This window comes from Anolis sagrei, chromosome 4 (genome assembly GCF_037176765.1).
Source record: "Anolis sagrei isolate rAnoSag1 chromosome 4, rAnoSag1.mat, whole genome shotgun sequence".
In the NCBI taxonomy this organism is placed as follows: domain Eukaryota; kingdom Metazoa; phylum Chordata; class Lepidosauria; order Squamata; family Dactyloidae; genus Anolis; species Anolis sagrei.
In genome coordinates, this window is record NC_090024.1 from 84,758,975 (window position 1) to 84,773,819 (window position 14,845).

Below are 14,845 nucleotides of genomic sequence, written 5' to 3' on the forward strand. Positions count from 1 at the left end.
TTTGGATTTTTTTTCATATAGACTTTCAACCCATGAATGGTTGAATCCATGGGTGCAGAATCTATGGAGAGCAGAGTGCATTTCTGTGTATCTATCTGTCTGTCTGTCTGTCTGTCTGTTTATCTATCTATTTGAATCCATGGAGAGCAGAGTGCATTTCTCTGTGTCTATCTATCTATCTATCTATAGATACAGATATATAATCAACGTTCTTAATGGATATTGGTATTATCCTCTCAAGTTGAAACCATCTGGCGGTAAGAGTTTTTAGTTTACACACCCAAAAGCTCTCTTTTGCCTAAAATGTCTGAAGAGACATATATACGGCTGAACACCTTTGGTGGAGCTGGGTGTTTTTGTTTTTTCCCTTTCATTTGTAAATTGCTATACATTGATGGTATGATGTAAACAAATGATGACAATAATTATGCCAAATGAGAGCTGGGAAAGGGTACTGGGTTGCACTATAGGTATTTAAAAAATCACACAGGAGCCTTGTGCAAATCACAAGTTTTGGACTATTATCCATAGCCTGTACTGCTAACAGTATCTCCTCCCTATTGTCTAGGGAGGCCATGCTCTCAATCCCACCTGCTTCGCAAGTGCGATTGGCAGAGATGAAGCACAGCGCCTTCTCAGTGGTGGCCTCCAGGCTATGGAACTCCCTCCCCGGGGATATTAAATCGGCCCCCTCCCTCCTTTCCAAAAAAAGTAAAGACCAGGCTTGTTGTGCAAGCTTTTGAGAATTCATAATAGATAACGCGGAATAGATAACATGGAACTATGAATGATGAACATGGAATGGCCAGACGATGTAACTGGATAACGCTTTTAACAAGATGACACTGATGATTATATGCTTTAACGGTTATTATTTATGTTTTATATTGTAATGTCGATTGTTTTTAATGGCACTTCTATGAATGCCTGATATTGAATGGTGCCAATCTGTAACCTGCCTGAGAAAGGCAGGCTATAAATGTCGTAAATAAATAAATAAACGAACAGTGAGGCCAGGTATGTGGCTGTGGGGGGGGGGGGACTTGAGGGGCTTCCGCCCCCTTCCCCAATTTCTCAGGGTGGTCCATGAGAAGGCCTTACTGGTACGTTATTTAAACTGCATGGGGTATTGGGATAACAATACAAAAGGTTTGCTAGGGTAGATCCTCACCCCACCCACCCCCCAATCAAAATCCTGGCTACAGGCCTGAGTGAGGCATTATGGCAGTGATAGCCTACATTCTCAGGATAACCAAAGCTTCTTCATATCTGCTGCAGGAAATGCAGGATTCATCTACACTGTAGAATTAATGCAGTTTGATCCCACTTTATCTGCCATGGCTCAATGCTACAGAATCCTGGGAGCTGTAGTTTTATTAGACCCCCCCCCCTTCTCTGTCAAATAGTACTTTGGCCACAACAAATTACAACTCCCATGATTCCAGAGCTCTGGAATCAGGAGGCACTTTGCTTCTTTTTAAGCCAAAGGTTAGTTTGGAACTGCCCAGCAAAAGTGACGTCACAACGGGATCTCCCTCCGCCAGATTTTTCTCACGCAAAGCAAAGACCGTCTTTGCGCATGCGTAGTACTCGTTAAGAGTCCTAAATTTGCGCATGCGCATTGAGTCCGAAGGCTGCTTCAGAGATGAGCAGCGGAGGCAGTCCTGCGAGCGCGACTCCGAGCCCAAACAAAACCGGCGAGTCTCCGTTTTCCGGTGGCGGCAGCAAGAAGCGGGATTCGCTTGGGTCGGCGTCATCCCAGCCTATTTTAAAAGGCAAGCGGCGCTGGCATTCACCAACGCTCCTTCCGCTTTGCTTGTGGTTGACTGAGCTGGCGCATGCGCGGCAGTAGTGAGTGACCAACAGGCGCGCATGCGCTCTTGGGACCTTCTCTTCCCTATTCTGATGGAATGCAAACGTGAAACCTTAAGACAAGAGTGAAGTGGCAGCTGCACAGAGCTCAGCAGGGTTCAATTTCACATGAGCATGTTTTGGATTGCAAGCATTCTCAGGATATGATGAAATTATCATGTATATTTCAAAAACCTCTACTTAATGCTGTTAATCTTCAATATACTGCATAGCAAATATGTTTGTAAAACATCTAAATTTATGCAAGGCAACAATCTGCTTCTCTCACATACAGAGAAGGGATTTTAATGTTTATGTAGTTAGTGCCACTTTTCTACACTAACCTGAGTACAGTATGGCTAGAATAATTGTGTTGGAATGGATCCCAAGGGCCATCCAGTCCAGCCCCCTTCTGCTGTGCAGAAGCACACAATCAAAGCACTCCTGGCAGATAGCCATCCAATTTCTCCTTTAAAATCTCCATAGAAGGAGATGCCGCCACACTTTGAGACAGCAGATTCCACGGCCAAACAGCTCTTACTTAATTCTGTTTTTATCCCTCTACATTGCCTAAGAAAACCCTATGAAATGTACAGAATCACCATAAGTTTATTTGTTTGTTTGTTTACTATATTTGTATACTGTACTTCTCAGCCCGCAGGCGACTCAGAACAGTTACAGAGGCAGCAATTCAATGCTCTCAACACCATAAGAACATTTAAAAACATTCACATATAAATAAAATCATAGTAAGGTTAATAAACATAGATCCTTTATGTCTTCTGGTTAACAGGTGATTTGAAGGCACACAGGCACACAAAGCAGATTATAGTAGTATAGAAAATCTAACTTACCCAGAGTCACCAGTGAGTTACAAAGCTAAGTAGAGACTTGAATGTGGACCTCCCAAATCCCAGGCCAACACAACATCATAAATACAAATTCAGATATAAAACACTAACCAGGCATTAATCTCAGTTTAGGCCCCTTACACACAGCAGTATAAAATCCCACATGTGCTTTGAACTGGGTTATATTGCAGTGTGGACTCAATATAACCCAGTTCAAATCAGATATTGTGGATTATCTGCCTTGGAATTCTGGGTTATACGGCTGTGTGGAAGGGCCCTGAGATACCATATTCACTGAAAGCTGTCTTTAAAAGCCTATTCCACAGAGGAATGTTCTGCCTACTAATCTGATTCTGCTTTTCTTTTCTGCTTTTAGGACCAATTTGTTTGAGGATTTGTTTGTTTGCTTGTTTAGTTTATTAGTACAACTCCTATCCAGCAAAGATACACTCAGGAGTCATTAGCCAAGTTGACTGAGGCCCCTTCCACACAGCTGAATAAAATCCCACATTATCTGCTTTGGCAGTGTGGACCCAGATAACCCAGTTCAAAGCAGATCTTATGGGATTTTCTGCCTTGATATTCTAGGTTATGTGGCTGTGTGGAAAGACCCTGGTTCTTGATTAATGTCTGCCTGGCTCTGTGATGTGGAAAACATTTTAAAGTACCACAATCCAACTTCCTAGAATAAACAGCTATATTACAATGACCTTAGTGTGAAACACAGGTCTGTCCTAAAACAAAATATCTAGAAACCTTCCCTGCCATCATCTGGGATCCCTTCTACACTGCCATATAATCCAAATTATCAAAGTAGAAAACCCACATTATCTGATCTGAACTGTATTATTATATGAGTCCACTCTGTCATGTAATCCAGTTCAAAGCAAATAATTTGGATTTGATATGGCAGTGTAGAAGGGACCTTGTATGCAGTTCCATCCCTGCTTCTCTTGCACAATTGAAGAAAAGAAAGAAGAGTAGATCAGTAAAGTAGGGGCCCTTCCACACAGCCATATAACCCAGAATATCAAGGCAGAAAACCTCACAATATCTGCTTTGAACTGGGTTATCTAAGTCCACACTGCCATATATCCCAGTTCAAAGCAGAAAATGTGGAGTTTTATTCAGCTGTGTGGAAAGGGCCTAAGAGATAGAAGGGAAAGAGGGAAGGGTAAATTAGAGAGAGAAGGATTACTCTGATTTATTTCCTCAGTCATGTATAAACATTTCAAACACATTTTTGTTCATTGTTAATGTGCCTCATTACCTTTCTTATAGATGTTGGAGAAATATATTCACGACTTTTGGATCACAGACCAGTTATTCAAGGAGAAATACGCTATTTTATTAAAGAATTTGAAGTAGGTTTGAGATTTGCATGTTTTGAAATAATGTACCTTGGAAATAGGGAAGAAGATCATTCTGAACTTTCAAAGATTTGAATGAAATAGTTTTTCATGAATTTATTTTATGTTTTTTAAAGTTCGTGAGTCACTGTGTAGAATAGTGGAAGTCCAAGAATATATCAAAATCAACAGTATTTTTAAATTAACTTTGGAACATGCCAAATCTTCCACACACAAAAAAACCCAAAAAGAAAAAAAACAGGAATCCTAATTTGAGAATCTTCTGTTTGCCTTTAGGTAACTAGAACTTACATACATCTGTGGCTTAAAATATTATTGTCTGCCTGAAATAATGTTTGTTTGCTTGTTTTTTGTCGTGTCAGGAGCAACTTGAAAAACTGCAAGTCACTTCTGGTGTGAGAGAATTGGCCGTCTGCAAGGACGTTGGCCAGGGGACGCCTGGATGATTTGATGTTTTTATCATCCTTGTGGGAGGCTTCTCTCATGTCTCCGCATGAGGAAATAAAAATAATGAGGAAATAAAAATAACGAAATAATGTATCATCATTAGAATGACCATGAATATAACCCAAACTGTAATTTTTAAAATGTTAAATAAGAATAATTACATTATGTAACAAAATGAAAAAAATTCTGTTCCTGGTTTGAAAGTGTTATTTCCTGTTTTATTGTGCAGTAATTACTTTGAAAGTAGCTGTTATACACCAGAAACTTTGTATTTTGTGGCTGCCACAAACTATGTTGATTGGTTGAGACTCTATGAGAGATTCATTTAAAAAATGTAGCAAAATGTGCCGCAGGATGTCCCAGAAAAACAAAGATTTTGCAGTTTAATAAACCTTTTCCATGTTTTGATGATAGAACCAATTAGGAAATGACATTTATAACCCAGGAACAAAAATTGTGTTATACATAATTAATCATACTGTTAAATACATTTGCCACAAGAGGGCAGCAGAACCTTAACAAGGCTAGGAAGAAGGACATGTGGGACCTAACTCTATTAATAGTACTCAGTCTCTTGTGTCATTTTTTCTTATGTATTTATTTACTTAATTTGTATCCTGTCTTTCTCCCAAAAGGGGACTCATTCATTGTTTTAATAAAATAGAGTGCTCCCAATAGAGAATATTAGCTACAATAGAAAATGTGCTTGAGTACATTTTGAAGCATTAAATTAAAAGTAAGTCCCATTGAATTAGCGAGACTTATTCCCAAGTGTGGCAAGCCTGGACAAAATGCAGCTCGTATGAACAATTTAAGGGTTGGTTGAATTGACTCTTGTATGTATGTCAGCAAATAATTCAAACTTCATAAATGTTGAGAATGTCCCCTTCCCTTTTTGACTTTTTCCCAATAGGAAAAACGTGGTCTCCGGGAAGTACGGGTTCTCGAAAACTTAAAGAGCACTGTTTTTGAAGCAAACGATCAAACTCTGCCAAAGTGTGAAGAAGTAATGCATGAAAATCTAAATGAAGCCCTCAGGAGATGTAAGCTGGAAGTTACTTATTTTCTTCTAGGCTTTTTACCTTGAAATAATTTTCACATATTCCATTTCACCAATGGATTCAGTCCAAATACTATAAAATATTGTGCAAAATTAGCACTATTCCATTCTTGGCGTTGACAACAGACCCTACATCAGAATGTTGTGCAGTGTTTAACATATTTATTTCCCACTTGCACACATGTACTAATATCAGAGGAAATGCTCCTTTAACCCCATTGAATGGAACAGTGATCAGTAATGTATATCAGCAAATGCTGATGTGGTTAACTATTTTATAACTGTTCACCCTTGTTTTTGTTAACAAGTCATAAATAATAAGTTTGCATAGAAAGTAGATAACAGATTTGGAAAAGTTGACCAAGATTCTGCATCAGGCACAATGTTGTGGTTATGTTTCACCTCCCAATTCAACTTCTGAAATTCATCTTAAAAGGTAGTCAAATGTCCCATTTGATTAAGGTCTATGCACGGATATGTTCAGCCTGTGTCCATTTAAAATACAGTCCTTTTTGAGGAGTTGGGATGTCCCCATGAAAAGCATACAGTTTTAATCTCTCCTCTTTGTGGGCCTCAATATTTACCTGTGCATTTTGACTGAAGCTAGTAATGGTTGGTCATGTCAAATACTCCTTGAATTCAGATTATTTATTTGCGGCTGGGAAGGAGCAAGGTTGGCACTAGATGGGAATACCGTATGCATATCCAAGAAGGAAAAATATTAACCAAATATGGGACATTGTTAGGCTTAACCTGTTTCAAGGGAATAAATCACTATGGATGTTTTAAATGCTATATTTATATGAAATGCTATAAAAATAATGTAGTTATTAGACCCATAAATTGCTGGAAAGCTTGAAGGCACTTACACACATACTGTCAGGGTTCAACTTGATCTTGTTAGAAATATATATGCTGGAACAAGAATGTTCATTGAAAGAACGTCACTTCTGTTTCAGTACAGATAGCAAATGAAATGATCAACCGACTGCAGCAGAGAGAGCAGGAGGAAAGACAGGTAAAGATTAACGTGATAACTTTTTCAAATATGATACCTGTAATTTAGAGTCTTAAGTATTCTTGTAATATTTTGCATTTTTGTTGTATAGCAAATCATTGACTTCAGGTTTTTCACCATGGAAAAGATTGAAGACATGGATGTTTAAACAAGCATTCGGTTAATCCGTTGTAACGAATTGTGATGACTAAGGATTGGTTATACACGGACGATGAATTTTGGATTACGATTCCAGTTATGAGATGCATAGGATTGTTATTGGTGGCCCAATAATTTGTACTGTATATGTGTTTTATGCTTTTAACTGAATATTGTTTTTTAAATGTTGTAAACCGCAATGAGTCGCCGATTTAGGCTGAGATATTAGCGGTATACAAGTGCATTAATAAATAAATAATAATAAATAATATAAATATGGTTCTGTTCCACTTTCCAAAATGTTACGGTATTATGCTGTACTAAATGAGATTTTGTCATCTTTTAACTTTTTTGCAAAGTAGAATAGAGTGCTAGACATACGATATAATAGAGAAATCAATAATATAATAATAACAACAACAGTACTCTTTATTTACATTCCACATTATCTCACCAGAGGTACTCGGAATGATTACAGTACTCATATAAGCCAAACATTCAGTGCCATTTTTCATGAACGACATATAATACACAAATAAGGTAAAGGCCTTCCCTTTTTTCCATCTCCAGCATCTGGAGGCGATGCTCACCTTCCAGCTATGTGGAGGTGCTTTTGTTCCATTTTCCATGCCAAAGGAGCCTTCTATCCATAGATGTCTTCGAGCCTTTTGCCTTCATGGGGCACCCTTTTACTTTCCTGCCGAGGCGGTACCTATTGATCTACTCACATTGCGTAGTTTTGAACTGCTAGGTAGGTGGAAGCTAGGGCTAGAGCTCACCCTGACTCGTGGCTTTGAACTGTTGACCCTTCAATCAGCAGCCTTTCCTGCAGCTAGCAGCTTTAACCACTGTACTACTGCGATTATGAACCAGTGCAAGGTGCTTTATGCTGTGCTCAATAAACTGCAGTGGCTGATTGCCTTGGAAGTCATGCAAAACCTTTTATCCAGAGATAATTTATTAATCCAAACCATATGTTGACTTTTCTTCCACTTTTTTGGCTTTACACACATATGTTTGGGAATAGCTCCCATTCTACAATTGTGTATTATGAAGACTTCACAGATGAAATGAGCATTCGGTTGCCTTCAGATCCTATACTATTATGTACTAATGTGGAAGAGCCTTGAGTTTCACAGCACTTTTGTATTACTAAATAATCTTTTTGGCATATCCCCTTTTATAAAGGCTGGAGCTAATGTAGAAAGATAAAGCCACCATTAGCAAGTGCATTCCGAAATGCTATAAAAATAATGTAGTTATTAGACCCATTTACGCTTTTTGTCTATATGGAAAGTTTTCCTTAGAATTTCCTTCACAGCTGGAGAAAAGGGAACGGGATGGCTAAAGAAACACAAATCCTTATTTTATGTGGAACAAAAAATACCCAACAGAATGGAAATGTAAATCTTTGCCCGTCACTTGAAAACAGTGAACACGTTATGAATATCCTTATTGAAATGGAAGTGTTTCATACTTGTGGATGTTATTTAATGAAAGGCCATATTATAAGAACATGTGACTCACTGGAATCTCTCACATGGCTGCACATGGCTTGTTTGTAATACAGATATTCTAAAACCTCAGGATTAGGAAAAACTGTGCAAGACGTTAAGTCTCCATATTAATGCTGAACCTCACTATAACAAATAGGCGACCTGTTCAGCTTGTCTGGCTCTAATAGAGACAGAGTGTACATAAGTTGGTTCTATACTGAATGTATTTTATATCTGCATCAGTATGATGAATGATAGCAAAACACTACTAGACATATTGCGGATGTAACATTTTCTTACCCTCTAAATTGGGCAAAGAGATTGGGAATGAACTGAAGGCTTACATTTTTCTTTGTTCCAGTTTTAACACATTAATTTCAAATTCTTTTTGAAGTTAAGCATGTTGTAGTTTGAAATCTGCACCGACATTAATGCTAACCATGTTTATCTACACAATCACCTGTAAACCAGCTTTATACTCTGGTGGCAACTTCTAGTTTGAATGTAACCGCAGTGAAAGTTACTACTTATGCACCAATAACTTCACCTAGTTTAGAAACCAGATTTTCAGAAGTTGATTGGAATAGCAGTCAACTGAGCTGTGAGAAATATGGTGAATTAACTGGGATATCTACAAACAATGTTCATTTAAGAAGAGGTAATATGATTCTGTTATCACATTTTGCCAATTAAAGTCCTCAAAATAGTCATTTCTTGATAGTAAGTAAATTACAAAAGTAACCTCAAACATTTTTAACTACTTGGCCAAGGGAGATTTTCCTCTGAACTAACATGGTATATCTTGATTAAGGTTTTGGAATATTTACTTATCATTATTCAGAGAAATAGGTTATTCATGCATTATTCAGTATGTTATAGCCATGATTTGAAGAGGACAAGATATCCCCATGTGGAACATGTTGTAGTATTCACATAAGTTACAGGTTCTTCATCTCTCTCTCTCTCTGTATGGGTCTATGGGGAGGTTTTAGTGTTGATTGCTATCAATATACACTGAACATGTGTCACAAATCATAGAGCTGCATCCTTCTTTTCTTTACTATGTCACTCATTGTATGCTGCTTTATGGCTTACCATATATACTCGAGTATAAGTCGAGCTTTTCATAATTTTTTAGACTGAAAAAAACCCCTCAGCTTATACTTGAGTCAAAGTTATTCATTATTTTACTCTTATTATTATTTTTATTACATGTATTATTTTACTCTATTATTATTATTATTACATTTATTATTTTACTCTATTATTATTGGAAGAATATGTAAGCACATTTACACTGAAGAAGGTTAGAATAATGGTTTAATCAGAGTTGGACAGTCTTATCTTAAATTACAATTTTATGTAAATATTCAAAAGCATTTAACCTACTGATGCCTCAATTAATGTAATTGTATTGGTATCTATTTTTATTTTGAAATTTACCAGTAACTGCTGCATTTCCCACCCTTGGCTTACACTCGAGTCAATACGTTTTCCCAGTTTTTTTGTGGTAAAATTAAGTGCCTTGTGTCGGCTTATACTCAAGTATATACGAGTAATTGTAACTATTGATTATTTTTTTAGTTTCAGTCAGTTATATTTTTTTACTCAGCAGATTTCCTTTCCAGTTTCTCTGCTATCCTGGGAAAGCCATTTTTTCCCTCATTGATGGCTTTCATTCCTTTATGTGCATCATTGGTCAGCTTATTTTTTCATTACACTACTTTTCATTTGCACACTTGATTCTAAATGGTGCGTATCTGAGATGAAAAATGGCAGCCATGACATACAGAATTTTTATAGTCTAAAGTACCTTTTTTTAAAAGATACAGATCAAAAACAGGAGGAGTGGTTATAATACATTGTATATATTTTACTAAAATTAACATTGAGAGACTGTTAAACAGAGAAGTTGTTGCTTGCTCCATTTTTAAATGAAATATTTTGTGTTGCCATTCTGGAGTAAAACCAAGCACTTACTATATGTTGGTATTTAGAGGTTATTGTTTTGTTTCTTTGTTTTTACAAGTGATTAATTAAACAGAAAATGTGGTTGATTGATTTACTTTAATTTCCTATGTGCTGTGTCTTATTCTGTGAAAGTGTACAAATAATTTATATTCAAGACAATAAGATATTGCTCTCAATAACAACAATGCTTAAACACAAATAGAAAGGTACTTAAAAAGAATAAGACATTTTGTAAGAACAAACTAAAATCTGGGTTTTTTACACAATTGAATCCTTGATTGCTGTTGAATCTTGGTCTGCAGTAGTTTTCAAAGTATGAAAGAAGGTTGTCACAGATGAGATTAAAGCCCTAAACCAGTGGTTCTCAACCTGGGGTCCCCAGATGTTTTTGGCCTTCAACTCCCAGAAATCCTGACAGCTGGTAAACTGGCTGAGATTTCTGGGAGTTGTAGGCCAAAAACATCTGGGGACGCCAAGTTGAGAACCACTGCCCTAAACGGTTCGGGACTTGCTTATCTTCGCGATCACATTTTCCCCTATGAACCAGTGTGTACTTTGAGATCGTCTGGGGAGGCTCTGCTCTCTCTCCCCCCGCTGTCACATGCATGGTTGATGGGGATGAGGGAGAGAGCCTTCTCAGTGGTGGCCCCCTGACTCTGGAACTCCCTCCCTAGGGAGATCAGGCAGGCTTTGTTCTCCTTTTGTAGTCAACTAAAAACCTGGATGTTCTGGTGCACTTTTGACTAAGCAGCTCACCAGTAACTTTCTTGTCCCTACTTGAAGTTCCGAACTTTATACCAGCCCGCGCTTTACACTGGCATACGTTCTATCTCAACATGTGTTATGACAGTATTTCCTGCCCAGTTTACGGTATTGTTGCACTTTCCTGTGCTCCCGTAAAAATGTATTGCACTCATTGAATCTGTACCTCAGCTATGTTTCTTTCAGCCATATTGTTTTTATATTGCTTTCAATTGTCTTGTTATTTGTTTTATCTGATGTTTAATTGGTTAAATTGTTTTACATGTGTGTTTTAATTGTAATCTTGGGTGTGTCCCTTGTAAGCCACCCCAAGTCTCCTAGGGGAGATGGTTGGTGGGGTATAAAAACAAAGTTGTTGTTGTTATTATTATTATTGTTGTTATTATTATTATTATTATTATGTAAAATTCACTGTAAATTTTTTCTTAGAGATTGCCTCTCAGATCAGCACATTTTTGTTTGTTTTCTCCTCCTGAAACCTGCTCCAGTTAGCAATAGGGATAAAATGGAAATAGACCTCCAACACTGTATCGTCGAAGGCTTTCATGGCCGGAATCACTGGGTTGTTGTAGGTTTTTTGAGCTGTATGGCCATGTTCTAGAAGCATTCTCTCCTGACATTTTGCCTACATCTATGGCAGGCATCCTCAGAGGTTGTGAAGTCTGGCATCCTCACAACCTCTGAGGATGCTTGCCATAGATGCAGGTGAAACGTCAGGAGAGAATGCTTCTAGAATGTAGCCATACAGCCCAAAAAACCTACAACAACTCAGACCTCCAGCATTCACAGAACCATTTTTGTATATTTGTTTTTATCACCCATCCGGCTCTATGACAATTAAGTCTAAGATCCCCTGTTGATTTTCTTCCACATCCTGTCAACTGGATCAAACATTCTGCCCTATAAACTACCCATTGCTTTCCAGAAAATTCATTTATTACTTCCTTTTTCTTCTCAGCTTCAGATTGAAAAACTCATGGCAGACGAAGCTCAACGTAGAGAACTGTGGGAGGAATTCATGAAGGAACAGCAGAACATAAAAGCAGTTGTGGATGAAGAACACACAAAAGCCATGGAGCGCCTTAAAGAACAATATTCTGCAATGGAAAAAGACTTGGCCAAACGTACTATTTAAAAAGAACTCATTCACAATGAGAGTGTTGTTCATTTACAGTATTGTTGTCTTATTCTCATAATATTCCAATCTTTCCCAATTCCTGGGTGGCTGGAGTTCATGCACTATACCAGAAATAGCAAAAACAAAACACCTGGGTGGCTACTATACTTTATCTCTTGCACTGAATAATCATGTTGGATGTAATTTTTTAAAAAACAGAGTATTTTGGAGCCGAAATACTGTTATTCTTTAGCAAACTAGTCTAGCACCCATGTCCTGCTTTGTACACTCATCTTCTTCATGCAGGTCATTCAAATAACTTTCATACTACTTTTTCCCAAAGAGCAGACATTTTTGGTGATGGACTTGTTGGTTTACAGCAGTACTGTAGCCGCGTACTCCCACAAAGCTGTGGAAAAATAATGCTCAGAAGTTTTTGAACAAATTCTTGATGCTAGCTGTAGTATCCCTTAGAAGAAGTGATCATTCCAGATTGTTTTGACAAAACAGTATCATGACAATGAGTGACTGCCTACCTATTGTTCAAATATTATTTAATTGCCATCTAGATATTTGTCCTGCTGGTGGTTCATTGTATATGGAATAACAGTCTTGTTTGGTCTGTTAAATACATTTTGTTGGGCACTGTTGTATCAGTGACAGTACTTAATGTTAAATTGCCTACTTTCTGTTACTGTGGCAGATTAAATAGTTTTCAGTCGAAAGGAAGAGCTTCACATATCAAAAGTTTAAATATTAACATAATAAAAAGAAGTTTCTTGATTACTCTTTTGTAACCTAACTTTCTTTAAAAATGCATTAATGTCAAGATGTAAGCTGATAGGCTGGCAGGAAAATCAAGTCTTATTTTGGGATGTTGTAGGTTTTTTTGGGCTATATGGCCATGTTCTAGAAGCATTCTCTCCTGATGTTTCGCCTGCATCTATGACAAGCATCCTCAGAGGTTGTGAGGTCTATTTCCTATTTCCAACAGACCTCACTACCTCTGAGGATGCTTGCTATAGATGTAGGCGAAACGTCAGGAGAGAATGCCTCTGGAACATGGCCATATAGCCCTAAAAAACCTACAACAACCCAGTGATTTCGGCCATGAAAGCCTTTGACAATACAAGTCTTATTTTAACAGCTAGGCAGTACGTAAAATCGGCACATGTAAGACAAAATGATTCAACTGTGTTGCGCCTACCGTAGGCCAACAATGGTTGCCTGTATGAATTGTATGGCTTAGTGTCAAGGCTCCATCCTGGCAGCCTGTTGATAATGTGATTAAAGTGAGCAGAGGAGATGGAATAAGTATTTGTGATTTCTTTCAATAACACTGAACCTCTGCCAAGCTGCTCGGTGTGCTACTGTACAAGCTGACAGCTTCATCAATCATCATCAGGTACCTGGACTGAAAAGAGTACTTGCCAACACCGAGGCATGCTGGAATGTTGTAAATTCTCTTGTGGATTTTTTTTTGGGGGGGGGGGGGGAATAGATGACTTTAAAACATCTCACACATGAGGAAAAGGGGGAAAAACACCTAATGAAATCCCCATTCAATGCAAAGCAGTCTTTCAGATGGTTATGTTAACCTGCCAATATATGAATAGTTTGTGTGGTAGAAAATTAGAAACATACGCGGCTTTATATTAAAAAAAATCAAAACAATTTGGAAGAATGAAGAAAATATCCCTCAGAAAGGTCTTGGTTTACAACTTACATTGTCATTTATCATTGCCCATTAGCTAGATAAGGCTAATAGTAAAGGTAAAGGTTTCCCCTTTACATTAAGTCTAGTTGTGTCCGACTGGGTGGTGATGCTCATCTCCATTTCTAAGCTGAAGAGCTGGCATTGTCCGTCAACACCTCATTTGGCTGGAATGTCTGCATGGAGTGCCGTTATCTTCCCGCTGAAGTGGTACCTATTGATCTCACATTTGGATGTTTTCGAACTGCTAGGTTGGCAGAAGCTGGGGCTGACAACAGGAACTCACCTCACTCAGATTCGAACCACTGACCTTTCAGTCAGCAAGTTTAACCCACTGCACCACCGGGGCTCCTTAGAAAAGGCTAATGGAGAACAGGAATTCAATATCTACAATCCATACGGTTGCCCACTCATGGTTTGGAAACTGTTCTTGGCCAAAGTGGCGAGTTTTCTACGTAAATATATGTTTTGTTTATAATAGTATTTGATATTGTATGTAGAACTTGATTTTTATATTCTAATGAAATGAATGTATGACATGATGGTCTTCCATAGGTGTGTAGCCCTGAGGGAGGGTTATGAGGAAATCCAGAGTCAAATATAGGAGCTTCACTTTGACCAGAATTGTAAGCATCCCCATACAATGTCTGTCCACTAGCACCTCTGCTTCACAGCATTTCTGACCCTTGCTTGCCAACAACTCAGTCCCTTCTGAAACTGACCTAAATATCCCCTTAGCTAAGCATCCTTCTTGGCCCTATCTATTCAGTTTCAGGCTTCCATCATTTATTTCCTCCTTTTTTTATTCCATTTTCTACTATAAGGGTTAACGTCCTTCAAAGAGGAGCTCCAGGTGGAGCTCCTGAAGCTTTGGCTCAGCACTAGGATTACTTTATGACGCAAACCTAATGCACTCCCCAATTTTGACAAGGTCATTTAGCCATAAAAGGTGAGCATTAGATTCAAGTAATTATAGTATTTCTAGCAGTGGAGTTTTTGTGTTGTTGAAGGCTTTCATGGCCGGAATCACTGGGTTGCTGTGAGTTTTCC

At 38.0% G+C, this 14,845-nt stretch overlaps 1 protein-coding gene across 1 annotated transcript; it reads left to right on the forward strand.

Annotated features, from left to right (window-relative positions):
- Positions 1-1,595: 1,595 nt before the first annotated feature.
- Positions 1,596-12,867, forward strand: BLOC1S5 (biogenesis of lysosomal organelles complex 1 subunit 5). Its single transcript, XM_060774790.2, has 5 exons — positions 1,596-1,775; positions 3,984-4,066; positions 5,433-5,562; positions 6,539-6,597; positions 11,923-12,867. The coding sequence occupies exons 1-5, from the start codon at positions 1,646-1,648 to the stop codon at positions 12,097-12,099; spliced, it is 579 nt and encodes a 192-aa protein (XP_060630773.2). The 5' UTR covers positions 1,596-1,645; the 3' UTR covers positions 12,100-12,867.
- Positions 12,868-14,845: the final 1,978 nt, after the last annotated feature.